Consider the following 19,222-nt stretch of genomic DNA (forward strand, 5'->3'; position numbering starts at 1 on the left):
GGCGATTGAACATTTCGGCGCGAAAGACGTCACTGGCTCAGCTTGTCCAGGCGGTTGGCCTCGGCCCAAGGACTCAACCACTGCGCCCTCTCGGCTGCGAGAATCGCCCACCAATGGGCGTCGCTGCAATCCAAAGCATTCTCTCCTTTTGCCCATCCAAGTCCTTTGTCTCTGCGCTGTCAGCTTCGCCTCCAAGAATCTGTCACTCGTGTTCTGTCAACGTCGGCAGACATGTGTGCAACCCTGCAACAATGCATCCCCAGACCACTGCCACCGCCTCGTAGGGACTTCATGTATGGGCTCCTGGGAGCCGCAGGCAGATCAATGACACGCATGCCGTTCTCGATCCGCTAACTCCGAACAAGGTGAGCGCTTCAGTTAACAACCATTACTCATGAGAGAGCGTTATCTAGGCAGTTCCTCCCCTCTGCATTTTTCATCTCACAACCGCCAAAATGACTGCCTATGCGCGTGTGGGTGCTTGCACAGGATCCAACAAGGGAATCGGGCTCGCCATTATCCGCCAACTCGCCCTCCAGTATCCGCACTCTCCACTGAACACCGGCCCTTTACTCCTCTACCTGACCGCCCGAAACGAAGAAAGGGGCCAGGCTGCTCTTGAGTCAATCAAGGCCGACCCCCAGCTCCAACGTGCAAAAGCTCTGAGAATTCATGGAGGCCTCACGGACGTGAAATTCCTGCCCCTGGACATCGACAGCAAGCGGAGCATCGAGGAGTTTGCGGGGAAAATCACACAAGAGCATCCCGATGGCATAGATTTCCTGATCAACAATGCCGGAATCGCGCTGGACGGGTTTAATGAGAACGTGGTCAGGAAGACTCTGCATTGCAATTATTATGGGACATTGGAGGTCACTCAGAAACTGCTGCCACATATCAAGGACGGCGGGAGACTGGTCAACGTGGCCAGCATGGTGGGCCGACTCGGTTCCAGATACTCGGGCTCCGTCAGGTCTCGGTTCTTGTCAGCGAAAACACCGGAAGAGATCACCCAACTCATGGAGGAGTTCTCGGCGGCGGTGTCGAATGGGACATACCAACGGAATTGGCCTGGCACAGCGTATGCGGTCTCCAAAGCTGGCGTAATTGGGATGACGAGGACGATCGCCCGGCAGAACGCGCAAAAGGGCAGCAAAGTCTTGATCAATAGCTGTTGCCCAGGCTACGTCAACACGGACATGACCAAGGGCCGGGGAGTGAAGACGCCGGACCAAGGAGCGCAGACGCCCGTATTGTTGGCCATAGGCGACATTGGAGGCGCCAATGGGCAATTCTGGCAGGAACAGAGGATCTCCAGCTGGGAGTGACGGGTGGATTGAGGGTCGGCTTGAGGCTGGATGAAATGGGTGTCCATCAAATCTCTGCACAGGATATGTTCTGTATACCTAGTAAGGCATGCTCGATTCTTTTACACAACTGCACACTCGAGGCCCAATCGGACTCAGTCTGGTTCCTGCTTCAGTCTGTATCTGCCGTCTCGAGATCCCACGTCCCGAATCCTCCGAGGGTCCGGTGCCGTGTGCCCGCTCCGAGCAGTGGGCAGCCCATGTCACAAACAAGGCTCGCAAAAACAGGGGGGGGGGAGTGATTTAGTTGCAACATTTCCCCGGCGTTGGTTGGCAATTTCTCCGAAGCCGTAAGCAGCCTGCATCATAAGCCCCCGTCATCCAAAATTTAACGATACGCACTCTGCACCCGCGCGCCGCCCGCACCACCGCACCATCTCGCACGAACGGTGCGTTGAGCCTTTCGAACCACCCCCGTCACGCTTCTTCTGGAATGGATTTCATCCGAAAGTTCAGCCTCAGCCACGCTGTCCCCCTCTGTGCTTATTGGCGCTCTTGGTTCTCCATCACTTAACAACAAACAACGCCGGGCAAATAACCAACCGAGGAATCCAAACAAGGGCGACTCGGTGTTAAGGTAAGTGTCAACAGAAGCAGGATGCGTTCGGAGGACCAGGGCAGTTTATCTCCTCCGTCTTGCAGGGTGAGCCAAAGTCATGGAAGGACACCAAGGACAGGGCGGGACAGTCACATGAAAGGAGAACCAGGTGGTTGATATAAAGAGTCATGAAGTCATGAAAGGGCAAGTTTGCTGTGACAACATCCAAGGTTCCAACTCCAACTTCAGTACCAACGCCCAACACCAACATCGGCCTTTTTCCATCTGAGAAAAAAAAAGAAAGAGGAATAAAAGAGCATATTCATCAAGCAGTTGAAGAACCACGCCCTTTCACCGACCAGAGCCACCCTTTCGTCCCTTGCAAAGAACCAACAACCACCGCTTTCCCGACTCCCGTCCCCGTTTGAGGAAAAATGACCACCCGCTACGCCCAAGCCCACCTCCCCTCCAACCTCGCCGGACCAGGGGACTCGCGGCCGACGGCGCTCCAAATCATCGCGGACAACCAGCTCGAGAACGCGCTGGGCGACAAGGTCGCGCTGGTGACGGGGTGCTCGAGCGGGCTCGGGGTCGAGACGGTGCGCGCGCTGGCGGCCACGGGGTGCAAGATCTACGCGACGGCGCGGAACCTGGACAAGGCGCGGGCGGCGCTGGCGGACGTGTTGGAGACCCAACCGCCCGGACAGGTCGAGCTGCTGGAACTCGACACGGCCGACTTCACCAGCGTGCGGCGGTGCGCGGCGGCGTTCCTGGCGCGGGAGCCGGCCCTCAACATCCTGATCAACAACGCGGGCGTCATGGCCGTGCCGACGCGCCAGCTCACGGCGGACGGCCACGAGCTGCAGTTCCAGACCAACCACCTGGGCCACTTCCTGCTGTTCCAGCTCCTGCGACCCGCGCTGCTGGCCGGGGCGACCCCGACGCGGCACGCGCGGGTGGTCAACGTGTCGTCGATCGGGCACCGGCAGGCGTGCGTGTCGCTGGACGACCCAACCCTGGGCGGGCCTGGCGCGTACACCCCGTTCGGCGCGTATGGGCAGTCCAAGACGGCCAACATCCACATGGCCAACGAGATCGAGCGCCGCTACGGCGCCCGCGGCCTGCACGCCTGGTCGCTGCACCCGGGCGGCATCGCCACGGGCCTGCAGGCGCACGTCGACTTCTCGGCCCTCTTGGCAGTGCCCGAGGTGATGCGCGGCATGAAGTCCGTGCCCCAGGGCGCCGCGACCACGGTCCTCGCCGCCGTCGACGGAGAGCTCGAGGGCAAAGGCGGGCTGTACCTCGACGACTGCGCCGTCAGTCCCCCCGTCAAGCCCGACGAGGCCGCCGTGCTGCACGCCCCGGGCCACGCCGCCTGGTGCTACGATGTCGACGACGCGAAGCGCCTGTGGGAGGTCAGTTGCCGGATCGTGGGCGTCGAGGACGATGGTCAGTGAGGAGGCGTGGAGGGAATGAGCAACGCAAGACCGAATCAGGAGGCATTGAGCACTCAGCAATGTCGACTTAGGTGCAGGAGCGAGGCACGGAGGCAGCCAGCCAAAAGGACTGCGGAAGGCCGGATGCCGAATGACCCCAGAGATGCCATGTTGCTCGGCGAGAGGAACAAGAAGCACGAAGTAAAAGCACGCAAATCTCCCAAATGACAGTCTCTTCTCATCCCGATCTCCCCGCCCAGGTTTTCTATCATGGTGAATGTCGTCGCGCATCTCATATCTCTACTCATTTCCATTTTCGTCGTTCGGCGTCGTAGTAATTAATGGTTGGCTGGGTCGGGGTACGGCCATGTGGAGGGAAACGGCTTCCTGCCTCAGCACCTATATGTCTTCTTTGAGGAGCAAAACGTTTCGACATGTATTGCCAAGTGTGTACTCTTTGGAACCAACCATCATCTATCTGTGTTCTCACATTTCATGTCCAGTCGTAAACAGACCTATTTTCCCCAGCAGATTGCTCTATTCCCTCGTCGCTGAAACCCACACTTTATCCTACATCGAACGCAGACGGTCTATCATCTACTCCCTCCTCCACATCTCTCCCTTCACTTCCTCTTGGCCAACCCCTTCGCCGCGTCAATCAGCCTCTCCGCCGCGCCAAAGGCGTAGCGCATGCCGAAGCTCCACTTCCTGACCCGGACGGTGTAGATGAAGAAATAGACCAGCAGCCAGTTCGAGCACACGAAGACCAAGAAGATGCCGAAGTCCCGCCACTGCTCGGTCGGCCGGGTGTTCAGGGTGGCGAGGTACTCCCTCCCACTCGCGTAGGGGCAGTACGCGCACGTGCCGTTAGCGAGGGTGCTCACGTAGCCCAGGCCCGAGGAGGCGATGAACGGCTGCGTGTACGCCTGGCAGGTCTGGCCGGGGGGCGGGTTGTACAGGGTCGACTCGCCCGGCGCGCAGCGCACGGTCAGGTCCTTCAGCGTCGCGGCGAGCACGCCGCGCAGCCACCACGTCGCCGGGTTGACGTAGTACATCCAGTAACGCCAGAACACGGGCAGCTGGCTGTATGGCCGCACGATGCCGTTGAAGATGGACACCATGACGAAGAAGAACGGCAGCGTGTTGGAGATGACCGTGAACGAGGGCGCAAAGGCGCAGATCCACTGGCCCCACGACGACATGAAGAAGTAAAACAGCATCGTCATCAGGAACATATACCCGGCCGTCTCGCTGTCGCGCGGCAGTCCGGTCGGGTAGTACCACAGCAGCCAGTAGATGACGGAGCTGATGACGGCCGTGGGGACCTCGGCGACCACCTGTGCCGTGCAGAACGCGAACCACCCATAAATTCGAGACGGGTATTCACGAGCTTCCCACAGCGCGCGGCTTTGGTAGAATTTGGGGACCACGCCGTTGACGATCGTGGGCGGGATGACGATGATGAGGAAGGACGTGAAGAACCGCTCTTGCAGCGACGCCACCGAGTTGTCGAGGTTGTAGAACGTGAACCCGTTGAAGATGCCGATGATGACGCTGGTGAAGAGCTTCGCGTACAGATAGGACGGATCGCGCCAGTAGGAACGGAACGTCCGCTTCATGAGCTCGTACGTCTGGAGAGATACCGGAGCGGCAAAGGCTCGCTGCTCCTTCACTTCCTTGGGCGGCTCCTTGGACCGTTCTTCCTTGAGGCGTTGGATTTCCTTGAGCATGGCCGCGTTCTCGTCGGACTCGAGCCACTCTTTGTTCCAGTTGACCCGTTTCCCGTCTGCCCGTCTCTTGCCTCCTTTCGCCGCAGTCTCGAGAATGAACTCAGCCACGTTCTTGTTCGGTGGACATTGAGTCCCTCGTTTTGCAAAGTATTCAACCACAGCCGAGCCATTTTCCCCAATGGGGCCAAAGTAGAATGGGTTGCCGCCGGGGTTCAGAGCCAAGACCATGTCAAATTGCTGGATCAGCATCGAGGAGGGTTGGTGGATTGTGCAGATGATGGCTTGGCCCGCTTGAGAGAGCTTCTTCAGGAACCGGACAATCGAGAAGGCAGACTGAGAATCCAGACCGCTGGTCGGCTCGTCGAGGAACAGGAGCAACTCGGGCTTGGCCGCCAGTTCGACACCGATTGTCAGTCTCTTGCGCTGTTCGACACCCAGAGAGCCAATGATGGCATCCTCAATGTCGTGTAGTTCCAGCAGTTCAATAATGTTGTTGACATAGTCAAGCTTCTCCTGCTTGGGCACATTCCGATCTTGTCTCAATATCGCCGAGAACTCGAGGGCTTCACGAATAGTGGCGGCTTCGTCGTGCAAGTCCATCTGTTCGCAGAAGCCGGTCCCTCGCTGGAACTCGATCCCAAGAGGACGGCCGTCAACCAGCATATCCCCCGACACAGTGCCCGTCGTTTGCCGCTGTGAGAGGGTGTTGAGCAAAGTTGTCTTGCCAGCACCGGACGCACCCATAAGAGCGATCATAACCCCGGGTTTGACATATCCGTTGACCCCGTTAAGTAATTTTCTCCTTCCACCCTGGTATGGGACTTCATACTCGACATTCTCCCAGGTGAACACACTCTTGCTCTTGGCAATGCCGCCCACGATAGCGTCTTGCTCGTCCTTCATGACTTCTGAGGTACCACTTGAGCAGGGCTCTGCGGGTGCTACGGCCTTCTCTTCGTCCCCGTGTTTAGTCTCTTCACTCACCATCTTCTTTGCCTTGCGGGTTTTCTTGAAGATCAACGCGCCGCCGCCACCTCCAGCAAATGAGAAAATCTCAGAAGCGAAAGCGGTGACAAGGATGTACAGAACCGTAAAGGCAATAACCACGCCAAAATTTCGCCAGAGATGTGACCGCGAGTAGCCGAAGGATCTTTGAAAATAAGCATCACCGCTGACTCTGGTGCTGCCCAAAGTAGCCCCAGAGAGCGAACACCCTTGATAACCCGGCTGGGCGTTGGGGCCACGGGGTATCAAGTTTGAAGGAGAGCATTCCATTGATCGACCATGGAACTCGTTCGTCAACACTGCTTCGTACGAGTACGAAACAGGATTGATGTAGAACAACCAACCGAACCAGATCACGTCGCCCGTCAATGTGGTCTTTGGGATCGTATAACCCACAAAGATGACCAAGAGATTGAGCGCAAGGCCGGAAAATCTGACCGCATCGTCGATGGTAGGGCTCAATGCCGCAAACATCCGATAGAGTGCTGTAATACAAATCGTGCTGATATACACGAAAAGCAGGGTAGTGAAGAATTTGCCGGCGTCGACATCGAGATTGGCCATAAAGTAGAGAACAATGGTGAAGACGACAGCCTGGACCGCGATGACTGGCAGATCGAGGACCACTCTGGCAATGACCACAGCGCTGGGTCGATAGAAGGCATAGTCACGATGTCGTTCGATCACGACACGGCCGCTGACCGCCCTCACCAGTTCAGTCAGTTGTAGCCAGCCAAGGAACAAAATCGAAAAAAACAGAGCACCGCCTCTAGAGAAAGCGCCGCTGGTGTCGAGACTTTCTCCGTAAAACAGGGAACCAACGATGAGAGCGTTAGAGATGATGATAAAGGCCTTGGTGTACAGCGTCGACTTGTCGCCCCAGAAAAGCCAGAACTCGCGAAGCGTGCAAGCCATGACTTGACGCCAAAACGAGACCGTATAGCTGGATCGCGTTGAGATGAGCTTACTGTTGCTCTTTTGCTCCTGGACGGCCGCCTGGAACTGTCTGGCGTCTGAACGGTCAGAAGCCTTGATTTCGCTCTCGTAGCGTTCGACTTCGGCAAGCACGCCTTTGTAGATGTCTGATTGGCGGTATGCCGCCTCCAGCTCTTGTGCAGTTTTGGGTGTTGCAGCTTCCATGCCGTCCCGGAACTGTCGTTCGTTGGGATCGCCCACGGAAGTCAGGAAGTCCGCCGTGGTTTGCCGGTCGGGGGCATGGAACCCCAAGTCAACGAAATACTGCCGCGCCTGCTTCACCGGGCCTTGGTAGATCATGCGGCCTTGCTCAATGACCAAGACTTTATCCATGAGGTCGTAGATCCCTTCACCTGCCTGATAGAGGGTGACGAAGGTGGTTCGGTTGGAAATGTCAGTCATGACCCGCAGCGACTTTGCGTAGTCCAAAGCGGTAGAGGCATCCAAACCGCGGGTCGAGTTATCCCAACAGACCACCGTCGACTTTGTCGCCAAGGTCTCTGCGATCCCAACTCGTTTTCGTTCTCCCCCGGAAACACCTCGCACGTACTCGTTTCCCACCAACGTGTCTCTCGTGTGGGAGATGCCAAACATCTTCAGGAGCGCATCGATGATAATGGGGATGGTGCTAGCATCATGTTTCTTGGTCTTGTTCATCAGCGCAAACTTCAGGGTCTGCCACACAGTCAAATTAGGGAGGTGTTGATCGTCCTCGGGATTGTAATTGACTTCGCCACGGTAGCGCTTCTTTTGTTCTTCGGCGGAGATACCACCGTAAGTGACCAGGCCTTCGACACCGGCAAAGCTTTCCCGTTGGTTGGCGATGACCTTGAGGAAGGTTGAGCAGCCTGATCCAGGACGGCCGAGCACCAGCATCATTTCGCCGTCGCGCACACTGCCCGTGAAATCGTGGATCAGGTCCCTCGTCGGAGGCGGTTTGCCGACTTTGAGAGCAGGGACGAATCTGGTCACAAGATGATACAGGTCGGGTCCAAACGTGCCCATGATGGCCTCTGGCAGAGTCTTTGTGAAGGTGGCTTGAGCACCCACGCCCTTGACTGTGAGATTCCTGAACAGAACTCCAACCTTCTTGGCCGACTCGCCTGCTTCGGTGCGTTTCTCGAAATGGCCATCCTTGAGGAAAGCACCCAGATCCAGGTCGTCCTCCTCGGCCGGCTCCGGACCAGCCTCTTTGTCCCAGGTCGCGTCAGTAGCCATACTGCTGGCTCTTGAAGCGGTTGTTCGGGTCCGAGCCATCGAGGGCCGCGATCGACCTCTAGAGAGCCAAGTCCTGGCCTTTTCAGCGCCGGATTCACGAGTTGCGGTACGCTGCAGGCTGATCTTGGAGATCTCCCTCCGAATCTCCTCAAACTCTGCCATGGCCTCTTCACGGCTGACGGGCCCTCCGATATCACGCTCACCCCACGTCCCGTCCCGCTCCTGGCTCTGGCTTCTCGAGGGCTCCCCAGAACCATGAGGCGAAGGCACAGCGCTTGCATCCTGCGACAGCTGCCCAGGCAAGGCGACATTGTGCAAGTTCGCGAGAGATGCTAGGCTTGTCAGTGCTTCGTCCGATATTGAGGGTCTGGGGTCGGGAGGTACTCACGTTCGCGGCCGTACCGCCGGCGGAACATCTCTCCACTGTGCTGGTTGAACATGTTGGCTCACTTCCTTTTTGGGTTCCTTGGAGATATAGGTGCTCTGTGGGCAGGTTGATATACAGAGCACTCTTGAGTCCAAGGTGAAGGTCGGTCAACTCTCAGATTAAAAGGGTTTGTCAATGTCCGGCAGGTCGGACGCTCTCCGGAGATTGAGTCTTGAACCCGGAGAGACAGAGAGAAGGATGCCACCTCAAAAAAGTCTTGGAAGGACCAGAGAAATGAAAATAATGAAGTAGGGCAGAGACAGAGGGGGAAGCGAACGAATGGAGATACGCGGCGACAGTAGGCCCTACACACCGCAAGGGTTCGAACGGCGAACAGGGGACCGTACCCAGAGGCTAGCGAATGCCAATGACAAGTCAGGGCCGGACATTGCGGAGTTCAACAAGCAGCCGCCAGGGCACGTGGAGGAGGACGGATTTATAAGCCTGGAGCGGGTTGGGAGAAGAAAAAGCAAGGCAAAGGGAAGAGCAAAAGGAAGGGGATGCCATGGTGCGGGTAATGATAATGGACATGGGATGCTTCGTCCGAATCACATCACTGCAACGCAACGGGTTCCATGCAGCTGGGGGACTTGTTGGCCTGGACACAGAGCGTAAGAAACCATCACCGAACAGATCCATTTGCTCTGACAGTAGCCGATGGGATGGGATGCGATGGGCGGTTCACGAAGGAGCCATAATAATGTCGTCACGTTGGGGTGGTGGGCATCACACCTCACACACATTGAAAAGTGAAAAAAGGATGAAATACCGGTGAGGTCAGGATGAAAAAGCCACCAACGGCAGCGGCAGCGGCAGCAGCACCAAGGGCGATGCAGTTAGACACTACAAGTAGATACAATATTACACGGTGGGTCAGCATGATTTTCCGGACTTAACTTAATATTTTTTTCTTCCCCCTTCCATTCACCTTCGCTTTCATGCCTTCACGACTCGTGTCAGCCTCAAGTGTCAACAGCTGTGTGGCTCATCTCGACGCGTCGCTCACTTCTACCACTTGCCCAATCCACCTGCTTGACTCATGTTCTTCGGCCGAATTTCTCGGGCAGATGACGCCTACTGGATCCTCCGTGTAGGGTGGCCAGAATAGGAAGACGGGACGGGGGTATACTCGACGGCTTACTCTGTCCACCCTTCTTCCTCCCGGATCCCATCACCCTTACGGTCCTCATTATCTTCCTATTCGAACTATTCTTCTTCTGCTTGGCTGACCACAAGGGGGCGACGTGCCGTAATAGCCGGACCGCTGCGACAAGGCCGTCAACTCACATTGTTCGAGACCAGCGCTTCCCGAATGGGACATGCCGCTACTCTGGTTGGGACGGAGTCTCGGGCATCAGCCGAAGCGGTTGACAAATGGTTGCGCAAGCACGTCTCGGTTATGCAGATCGCGAAGGCTATATGTCAATCGGCATCCACCATTTTGCATCTATCGGAATATCAACTCTTGCTGGCGAGTGAAGAGCATAAACAGAACACATGGCAAACGCCTGCCCGTCAATCGTGCATTACCATTAAATCTATGTCGGTTTCCTTGTTGCAGTCACGTACCATACTTGTGTATCGTCTACCTTTCCACTTTCACCCAACACTTGGTCGCATTTCTGAACTCTTCCCCGTTCGAAACTCGCAGTTATGTTTTTCGTGAGTCGTAAGATCAACCACACCCCCTGCTTGCCACACCCCTGCTGGTGCTTCACAACCAGACCATCACGCCGGCGCCCACGGTCGCCAATGCAAACACCATGCCCACAAATCCAGCATCCTTGAACGAGGGAGGTCCGGAGGCGGTTCTGCCAGCAGCTCCCTGGGAGGTGGCCGAGCTGCCGCCTCCTGATGAGGTGCCGCTGGCTGTCGAGGAGACCGATGATGGGGTGACTGTCGAGCTGTAAGTACTACTGGTCTGCGAAGTCGAAACCGACGGCGACGTGGAAGGAGAAACAGAGAGCGAAGTAGAAGGAGAAGGGGTTCCGGCGGCAGAAGGGACCACTGTAATGCTGCCCTTCGGCACGCCGCTTGGCATACCTGCTGAGACGGCACCCACTCCAATCGTCGGGAGAGGTGCGCTGGGGTCCACTGTCCATCCTCCTGCGGTCGAACTGGGGCAAGCCGGCGGCGTGGTCGTGACTGTCGCCGCATACTGACCAGAACTCACGCCTGTAGGGGTCAGCGTCTTCCATTGTTGTTGGAGGTTGCTGAAATCCGGTGACACGGGAGTCGGGACTCCTTGGCGAGTGAATCTGTCACTTGGTCAGCTCGATCGCGCATAAAACTCGTGGTTGGTAAGCCGTCATCTACCCTTGCACAATAGTCGACCCGTCGTTGACGTCTGCTCCGACCTGCGGGCCATACGAGACGAGCCCGTAATTGTTCATCTCCTGAATCCACTCGTAGATGATTGCTCCAGACCAGGTGTCAACCATCTGAGGGCCAAAGATGGCAGCTTGATCGTCGAATGTTCGCGGCGGCACTGTATTGCATCCATCCTCCGAGAAGAAAATGGGGACCGGGTAATTCTCGGCAAGCGCCTGCAATCCAATGTATCCCGAAGTCTGGAAATCGGGTGTGGATCCGCACCACTCGTAGCTGTTCAATGCATAGAAGTCGAGGCGTTCGGTCACGTTAGGACGGCACACCAAGTAGTCTTGAAGCATAGGCCGAAGAACGGCAGTGTCAGTCGCCGAGTAGCCGATGGGGATCTTGCGGTAGCCTTTGGCGTCCCGGTAACTCTTGAGGTCGGCAGCGGCGGAGAGAAGATATGGAGCAGCTCCAGAATCAGCCACTGTTGGCTTATTAGCAGGCTCCCGGACCCTCAGTGAGAGGCATCTGTCACATACAAACATTGAGCACCTCGTTACCCACGAAAAAGCCAGCGGTGTTGTCGTATTGTTGAAAGTTGTCCATAACAGCTCTGTAGGAGGCTGATTTGTTCGCGGTCCACGACGAGTCAGTATCCTGGCCTAGTGTCAGCTGTCCCGTCTCTTGCCCTGGTCATTCTTCTCTGCCGTACGTATCGAATGTATGTTTTGAAGCTGTCCATATCCACAAACAAATAGATCCCAACCGCGGCGAAGGCGTTCATGCAACCCGAATGGTCCGCAGATGCGTCCACATGGTACACACGAATGGTGTTGGCGCCCAATTGCTGCATGAGCGCGGCATCCATTTTGCATTGGGTGGTGTTCACGAGGGGGTCATCTTCGACCAGCTGGTAGGCAACACCTGCGGAGAACGCTTCAGTCAGCCACGATCAAGAAGTGCCTTGCAGGGACTCAGCCATGCCTTTGATGAAGAATTGGTCGCCATCACTTGTAAAGAACTTGGAGCCGACCGCTGAGATGGTGGGAATGGCGTTGATTGTGGCGCAGATGGCCGCAAGCACCAGAAAGATCAAGACTGGTTGAGCACCCATGGTTTTTTGAGGTCTCCCGAGCCTTGGATGGAGGGAGGTAATATTAAGAGCAGTACTGATGTCAAAACACTTTGGTGGTCTGAGCAAAAGGAGAACCTTTCGAGTTCAATCGCTCAGAAGTGTTGCCAGTGGTGGTAAAGTAGCAACGCCGGGTCAGAGGTCGGGCATAAACCAACCACCAGCAGTGACAAATAATATGTGCAAAAGAAGAAAAGGATCTCGTTCCCAAGGCAATGAGATTTGAGTGACTGTGCCGCCTGTGAGTGAAGTGTCAGTGAAGATAAAGAGGGACGAGCGGGAGCCGCAGCAAAAAAAGCGATGGGCAGTCGCAATTCTCTTCACAGAGCAGGCGCGACAGCAACCAGGAGACAACGAAGGAGAAGAAACCAGGTCATGCAAGAACGACAGACATCACCGGCGACTGCCAGCAACGACAATGGCAAGGACGGATGAGGGGGAGCACAGGGGAAGATCAAGTGGTGAAATTCGAGGAGAGCTTCAACATGGTTCAATTCAGCCGCTGCCCACCACCAGTTGCGCATCCGTTGGCTACGGAAAATGCGATCAATCCTGCGAGTCGCAGTCAGTAGTGGTAGAGTTCAAGGTCGCCTCCCGCTGCACGCTGCCCCGAACCTAGTCAATCGCAGGCCCAAGACGCAAGGAAGTTGGAAGACGCGAGGTAGAATTGGGCCGTAGCGTGGTGGGAGATGGACAAGTTTCATGCATTGTCCATCAAGATCCCCCCGTTCTTGACCCATGCCGTCGAACCGATAACGCAGGTTGCTAAGTCGCTAGAGGCGTGGGTGAATGGCCAGGATGCAAGATTGTGCGACCCGGCCTGTTATCTCCCGCTATCTACTGGGCTTCCGAGGTGGTCGAGATAGGGAACTGTGGCGGGAGAGGTGGAAGCCCGTGGGCACTGCGCACTGGGCAGAGTACGAAGTACTCGTATTGGTAGGTGCAGGGCCCCAGGCACCCCCGGAGAGTTTGTCCGGATTGTCTGAGGTACCTGAACAGCTTGGTTGGCTGCCCCCTCCTACGCCCGCCCGCCGTAACCTGCTCTGCCCCCCCCCCCCCCCTGTTGAACTTAGCTCGCCGCCTCCCTACTTGTAATTGTAGGTGCTGGTCCTGTTTCTCGAAGCCATCGAGAACTCCTGTGCTACTTATCCTAATCCTGGACAGCGTGATAAGATTTCTGAAACATCTACAATCTCGCTTGACGGCGCACGTCATCCTCATATCGCCGCACCAGCAGTGCTAATTTTGATAATGCCTGGTGGACGACGCCGTCGACGTCAGTGTTGATAGAGGACAATGGGTGCCAGTTCGGGAAAACTGCGGTTGACCCAACTCTGTACAGACGAGGAGGTATGTATGGGACCACCGGCACCCATGAGGATGTCTTTGTTCATGTGCATCGACTTTAACTTCATTAGAATCGCACAGTCGGCTGGGTATCTCGTTGCTCATTCATTGTCCTGTGGCTCCAAATTGCGCCACCCGAAAAACCTCGTTGTCAGCCCGCAACACCATGCTTGATCAAATTACAGTGCCATGCTGTATCCCCAGTTGCCAGCCGCGCCGTCAATGATGCAGTCTCTTTGTCGCCGGAAAAAAAAGGAGTATTACACGACAGTCGTGCGTCGAACGACAAACACTGCAACCTCCACACCAACATTTCCTGCAGTTTCCCGACTCTGGCGGATCCCATCAACCACTTCTCTGGCAAGCATGCCCGGTGTCACTTCAATCCGACCGCTTCTAGCTGGCATACGACCGCCACTTTTGTGATAATCCACCAAGTTTTGTCGTAACCGAGGCTGCTCTTGCTCAATATACCACTCTTTCCACAGGGCGCGGTCTAGTACCACCTCAGCCGTTTCAGCGTGAATAATCTGGTACCGACTTGGCAGACCCCGTGACGGTGCTCTCTGACTGAGAGCCTCGCACATTGCCGACAGTAGGGCTTGCAGCTCCTCGAAGCTCTTCATACTCGAGACCGCTTCCATGCGGCCTAGTTGGATCGCAATGTCGGTGTAGAGGTTATTCAAAAGGATAAACTGCCGTAGAAAAGGTTCGATGACTGGCCCGATGTAACGGTTCGCAAATGTTTGCCCGCCCTGCTTCGTCGGGTAGATCAGTAGTAACGACCCGTCATTCGAGGACAATTCAAGCAGCCGGTCGGCTAAATAGGATCGTCTGCTCAACGTGAAAAAGTCCTCGACTTCCCGGGGTGTGGTAGGCGGAATGTACCGCTCCAAGATCGAAATCTGAATACTGCTTGGAGCTGCAATGATGTTCGAGGGCCGTGGGGCAACTGCACTGAAAGTGGCTGTCTGGGAGTGGTACGCCGGAACCACGGCCGCATGTGTGAACACGGTGTGATCCTGGAAGTAGTCGTCACTCGGATAGTTGGTGTTGGGTGTCGCGGGAGGCGAGGCGGGAACTTCGTCCATGCTGATGGCTTGGAAATATGCGTGCGTGATTGTGATGTAGGGTGGGGAGGTGAAGTGGTTTTGGACATCTTCAACCACTCTGTCGTAGATTGGCCTCGTTTCGGTCGACCTTGGTTGAGATGGTAGAGCCTGAACAACCATTTGAATCTGTTGTGGACTGGTTGAGTCTCCGGAGGAAGAAACTGTACATAGACCCTGTTAGCGAATATATCAAGTTTGAGTCGAGGAGCAACATACCAAGATGGTGGCAGGCTCGTTCGAGCCAGTTCGATCTGCTTGGTTCGTCCCGCGCCATGTTCGATGGTTCTGGCATTCGTATCTCTGATGGTCGGGACGTGGAACTAGTGCGAGGCTGGGTTTGTCTCTGGTTTGCAGAACCGCCTTCAACGTTGGATGCGGTGTGAACACCTCCACTAGAGCCTGTTTGTGACGGAGTCTCCCATTTGAAAGAGTCAAGATCCTCCGGGGGCGTAAGGGGTGGTACAATCCCACACGGTCCGTTGAGCACTTGTCCTAGAAACTGAGAGGGGTAGTACCAGCCATGGGTGGATAACGGTCCTGGGACGTGGATAGGAGCGGCAGTAACGTCTAAGAATGTTGGACGGTCTCCGTTCAGATCGTAATGGAATCCCTCATGCCTCTCTCTTCCCACCCGCGCCATAAAAGGCCCCGCGGCGTCGGAACTTCTGGTTTTATAGATGCTCGCAGGCTGGTCGCTCCGACCCAAGTCGTCGTCATGCCCCATATTGATCCCATCCAGTGACCCTAGTGACGATGACCTCCGTCGCGGCTTGGGCCGCAAAGTCCGTTTCTGACCCAATCCAATATCATGGTATGGTCTTTTCAGTCCCAGTCCGTCCAACATGGATCTTGCACCATTCCTGATACCATCTTCCGACTTTCCCAAAACTTCCACGACGCCATGAGTGACTTCGTCGCATCTCCCCCTACTTGACAGGCACAGGCCAAGCTCTTGTATTTGCACGACTACCGGTTGCCGTTTGGCGACAGTTGGCAAGCCATTATCCAGCGACAGAGGCTGGGAGGTCATTGGCAGGGCTGATCTCGCACGCCCATGAAGATCGGCTGCCGGGAAAATGGTCAAGGGTAGAGACAACTCGGACAACCGTGCAGGGAGGCGTGTGGAATTCTCTGGGCAGGTTGCAAGTGAGAAAAGCCAATGCGGGAGCTGGGAGAAGTATTAACGAAGGACCGGAATTATTACAAGGGAGTAACAAGGAGGATAAAGGGCCACGCTCTCACAGCCAAAATGCTCTGGAGACCAGCCTTTTGGGCAAACGGAAACCAGCTGTGAACAAACAAAGAAGAAAAGACGTCGAGGAAGCACTCGGCTGTGTCGGGCCACAAGAGTCATGTACGACCAGATGTGAGGGTCCTTTTTTTTTCTCAGATGGCCTTGGGCGGGTGAGGCGCGGTCAAGGAGACCGGTGGGAGCACTTGCAGGTACAACACCGTAGCCTTCGCGCCATTTTTCGCAGGTCCAAAGTTACGTGGGCACTGGAACAGGCCCAACAACGAGCAAGAGAGGATTAGGCACAGGCATCTGGCTATGCAGAACATCGCAGTGGAGTGCCAATCCCTAGGATCGGGGTGGTCGAGGATGACAGTTGGCGTGTTCTAGACCCTCGTGGATCGTACGAGCCACATATCCGTGACAGGGGCTCCGTAGCAGAACGGGAAACTCTGTTGTTTAGCCCTGGCCTCAAATTCTTCTGTTCCAGCTGCGTCCAGCGAAGGACAGGTCGCTAAAGGAGCCAGTGGATCATCTTGGGCCGTTGCGCATGAGTCTTTAGGGTTTTTCCTCACCTGCGAGCCTGTGAAATAATAGGCTCGAGTCCCCTGTCGAGCTGCGCTCGCCGCGAACAGCTCCAGCTGGAGATCCATCAGGCACTTACCTAGGTTTACGAAGTACGGCTTGATCCAGACGAAGCTCGCAAGCTTTGGGCGGCATTTATTTCCTGTGGCTGGCCCGTGCTCAGGGAATTCCCATCCTGTCCATTATGCTCTTTTGGCCCAGCACGACTCGGCCTTGCATATCAGGCCTTGAGCCGTCATGAACCCGCAGCTTACGAGGACTTCGAAACCGGTGTCGAGGATGATTGTCTTGCCCCTACTGAGAGATGCTATTATTAAGCTCCAGGCCCCGGGAGCCTGTGGCTGTGAACCATCCTGTCTCGCCGTGTCTCATCCGGCTCATCTCACCAAGCCTTCCGCGAGATTTGGACTCACCGATTTGCGGAGCAAGGCTTTGGGGTTGGCGCTGGTGGCGCCGGTAATACGTCTGGTTCTCGTGGTATCAACCTGGACTTACAGTACAGCACTGTAGCTTCGACGAGCTGTTGTGATCTTGGCGCCTTGCAACACAAGTTTATAAGGCACCATCTGCACAACCCCTTCGGAACATGCTACCGCTCTGCAACAGCCGAGCACTGGTAGCGTATCGCATAGACCGCTGTTTGAACCTACACTTAGCTGGATGGTGCCCGAACCCTACGCCCGCATCAAGACGATTGGGGGGAAAATTCCTCGGGCCTGAAATGTGTTCTCTGGTTGTCGATCAGGGGGGCCCAATCTCCCCAGTCTCGCGAGATCCTGCGGACTTGGCAATGATCCGTCACGGGAGCCTTACACTCGGGCAGTCTTCAGCATCTCCTCGAATCATCCTTCCTCCTTGCACGGGCGGTGAAGGCAATATGGAATGTGTAGCGTTTCTGCAAGCGACTGCACGGACGGCCAAGGCATTTTGTCCATTTGCTGTGTACGCGTTTCATCAACATGGGTCTTCTGCGCCCGTGCAGGTGAGGTCTTTGCTCCAGGACAAATGATCATAGTCTGCTGTCCGTGCTTTCTGCACCGCGGTGACAACTGGTTTGAGCACCGGTCAGAGCCGGCCCTCACAACCTCTGGGAGCATCCGTTCTGTCTTGCAGTGGATACCGCGTTTCATGAGTGAATACAAGGCTGAAATTTTCGGGGTTTGTTGATATCGTCGCCGATCATTCGCTGCCGAGCAACCAAAAACTCTTTCACACCATGGATCTCGGAAGGGACATTTGAATGCTGTTCATCTGTTTCAGAGCGAGTATTGTGAGTCATACTCTCTCGAGCAGTCAGGCTTGATCATGTACGGGGTACACGAGCGAAAGACTTCGATTCGCTCTTCAGATGGGCCATCACATATTTTCCATGGCACGGAGGCATCCAACCTCGTCACCCAAGAACACAAATGGAATGGTCAGCTGCTTGGGGCTTGCGCTGCTTAAGGTCAAGTATTTCGGGGGCGCCGCACCTTGGGGACGGGTTTGCCAGGGAAAATTGAAATATTCCTCCCTTAAATTGTCATCTTGTCATTCTGCCTGGACTTTGCGTGTACGTCTTCAAACCCATTGTTGACAGCACATATTTGCATTAATCAAATATTGCGAGATGAGTGGAGGGGGGCAACCTTTTTGAGTTCTCGGTCGGGATGATTTGGCAAGTGGCGTATCGGCCTCTGGATGAACCGACACCACATTTCCCACAGAAGCAACAATGCTTGAGAAAGATTGACGACTAGAGATGGCATCCAGAGCCACGGGTCCGCATCACCGATATTACTCGACACCTAGATGGTCGTGAACAAAAAACAACAACTGGCGGTCAACAAATCATGGGCAAGGACGGCCAACAGCACCCAGTGGCTGTCGGTGAGGAGTTGTCTTGACGACACGCCTTTCTCTTAAAGTTGCACTCCGACCGGATGATTGTGATACTGACTCGGCACATCGCTGTGAAGGCAGGCTGCTTCCATTCATGTTGACAAAAGTGATCTGCGCTGAAAACATGTGGGCATGTCGCGGGAAGTAGATGACGATAACTAGTTCGGATGGTCGTCATGATTCCCTTGGTTATTGATGGGGATATTGGTCCAAATTGTTTGCTCTCCTGTTTCATGTCCTGCGGGGTGTGCAATGTTCTGGAGTGATCCTTGTAGATGGAAGGCCTTATGACAGAGTGCCAAACTCTCTCCCAGGAAGAGTTCTCGAGTTCACTCTCAGCAACATGTCGAGCCGTTGCGGGTTCTTATAGGACTGGCCCTTGCAGTGCACCGGGTCGTTCGAGGGTTTCTTTGGGAGCAATGACAAACTGCCGATCATGTCAGTCGTGTTTATAATAGGCCACCAGGGAGGGTCAACCCGGAACCTCACTCTGATTTTGAGGCCTTAGTCCGCAGTCAGAGAGTCAGATCCGTGATCCCTCTCGCTGACCTCCCCGAAGCAGGACAAGGTGCCCCACACCATGGAGCGGCGGAAGTCGCCTCAGGCAATAGTATGAAGTAGACTTCCATCGAATGGGGATAGGACGAGAGTGCTTTTGGATCGTTGCGGCAGCGTTATCGAGGGAGCCGAGGTTGCTTCTGTCAGAGAGGATGCAGAGACCCACGCGAATCGGGGCCTTGAGAGAGTGGTCATTTGGTTTTATTTGCAACTAAACTGATAATAGGGTTGAATCGACCATCAGGGCTGATAAGGCTGGCGGACGACCAGTCAAATGCGCCCCTGGGCAGTTTACAGGAGTCATGCATCGTGCATCCGATCTTTTGCTCTTGCTCTAACTGTCTCCCCCCTGGTCCCATCACCC

At 55.5% G+C, this 19,222-nt stretch overlaps 6 protein-coding genes across 9 annotated transcripts; 3 read left to right on the forward strand and 3 right to left on the reverse strand.

The window, feature by feature from the left end:
* The first annotated feature begins 194 nt into the window (after positions 1-194).
* On the forward strand, positions 195-1,451 carry PV07_11956 (uncharacterized protein). The gene has a single exon (XM_016399434.1). The coding sequence runs from the start codon at positions 456-458 to the stop codon at positions 1,326-1,328; it is 873 nt and encodes a 290-aa protein (XP_016243996.1). The 5' UTR covers positions 195-455; the 3' UTR covers positions 1,329-1,451.
* An 888-nt stretch (positions 1,452-2,339) lies between these two features.
* PV07_11957 (uncharacterized protein) lies at positions 2,340-3,570 on the forward strand (the record flags this gene model as incomplete). Its single annotated transcript, XM_016399435.1, has 1 exon — positions 2,340-3,570. One exon carries the CDS (start codon positions 2,340-2,342, stop codon positions 3,360-3,362), a length of 1,023 nt encoding a protein of 340 aa, XP_016243997.1. The 3' UTR covers positions 3,363-3,570.
* Positions 3,571-3,784: 214 nt separating this feature from the next.
* Positions 3,785-9,154, reverse strand: PV07_11958 (uncharacterized protein). The gene is made up of 2 exons (XM_016399436.1): positions 8,658-9,154; positions 3,785-8,601 (listed from the first exon to the last, which is right to left on the reverse strand). Exons 1-2 carry the CDS (start codon positions 8,707-8,709, stop codon positions 3,965-3,967), a joined length of 4,689 nt encoding a protein of 1,562 aa, XP_016243998.1. The 5' UTR covers positions 8,710-9,154; the 3' UTR covers positions 3,785-3,964.
* Positions 9,155-10,117: 963 nt separating this feature from the next.
* PV07_11959 lies at positions 10,118-13,149 on the reverse strand. Of its 4 annotated transcripts, XM_016399437.1 has the most exons (6): positions 11,997-13,149; positions 11,725-11,936; positions 11,552-11,669; positions 11,013-11,496; positions 10,740-10,954; positions 10,118-10,592 (listed from the first exon to the last, which is right to left on the reverse strand). In XM_016399437.1, exons 1-6 carry the CDS (start codon positions 12,124-12,126, stop codon positions 10,411-10,413), a joined length of 1,341 nt encoding a protein of 446 aa, XP_016243999.1. In that variant the 5' UTR covers positions 12,127-13,149; the 3' UTR covers positions 10,118-10,410. The 4 variants fall into 4 exon arrangements, with proteins under 4 accessions (XP_016243999.1, XP_016244001.1, XP_016244000.1 ...); XM_016399439.1 differs by having other exon boundaries at positions 10,740-11,496; XM_016399438.1 differs by having other exon boundaries at positions 11,552-13,149.
* A 57-nt stretch (positions 13,150-13,206) lies between these two features.
* On the reverse strand, positions 13,207-16,130 carry PV07_11960 (uncharacterized protein). The gene is made up of 2 exons (XM_016399441.1): positions 14,820-16,130; positions 13,207-14,764 (listed from the first exon to the last, which is right to left on the reverse strand). Exons 1-2 carry the CDS (start codon positions 15,631-15,633, stop codon positions 13,752-13,754), a joined length of 1,827 nt encoding a protein of 608 aa, XP_016244003.1. The 5' UTR covers positions 15,634-16,130; the 3' UTR covers positions 13,207-13,751.
* A 431-nt stretch (positions 16,131-16,561) lies between these two features.
* Positions 16,562-18,950, forward strand: PV07_11961 (uncharacterized protein). Its single transcript, XM_016399442.1, has one exon. The coding sequence runs from the start codon at positions 17,006-17,008 to the stop codon at positions 17,426-17,428; it is 423 nt and encodes a 140-aa protein (XP_016244004.1). The 5' UTR covers positions 16,562-17,005; the 3' UTR covers positions 17,429-18,950.
* Positions 18,951-19,222: the final 272 nt, after the last annotated feature.

The sequence above is a fragment of the Cladophialophora immunda genome (assembly GCF_000835495.1).
Source record: "Cladophialophora immunda strain CBS 83496 unplaced genomic scaffold supercont1.7, whole genome shotgun sequence".
Lineage (NCBI taxonomy): Eukaryota > Fungi > Ascomycota > Eurotiomycetes > Chaetothyriales > Herpotrichiellaceae > Cladophialophora > Cladophialophora immunda.

Coding starts and splice junctions, on each gene's coding strand:
- PV07_11956 (XM_016399434.1), top strand. CDS start 456: ATGACTGCCTATGCGCGTGTGGGTGCTTGCACAGGATCCAACAAGGGA.
- PV07_11958 (XM_016399436.1), bottom strand. CDS start 8,709: ATGTTCAACCAGCACAGTGGAGAGATGTTCCGCCGGCGGTACGGCCGC. Junction 8,602..8,657: donor CCGGCGGTACGGCCGCGAAC/GTGAGTACCTCC, acceptor TGACAAGCCTAG/CATCTCTCGCGAACTTGCAC.
- PV07_11960 (XM_016399441.1), bottom strand. CDS start 15,633: ATGACCTCCCAGCCTCTGTCGCTGGATAATGGCTTGCCAACTGTCGCC. Junction 14,765..14,819: donor ACGAGCCTGCCACCATCTTG/GTATGTTGCTCC, acceptor GTCTATGTACAG/TTTCTTCCTCCGGAGACTCA.
- PV07_11961 (XM_016399442.1), top strand. CDS start 17,006: ATGCTACCGCTCTGCAACAGCCGAGCACTGGTAGCGTATCGCATAGAC.
- PV07_11959 (XM_016399437.1), bottom strand. CDS start 12,126: ATGGGTGCTCAACCAGTCTTGATCTTTCTGGTGCTTGCGGCCATCTGC. Junction 11,937..11,996: donor CGACCAATTCTTCATCAAAG/GCATGGCTGAGT, acceptor CGTTCTCCGCAG/GTGTTGCCTACCAGCTGGTC. Junction 10,593..10,739: donor AGTGGGTGCCGTCTCAGCAG/GTATGCCAAGCG, acceptor ACAGCTCGACAG/TCACCCCATCATCGGTCTCC.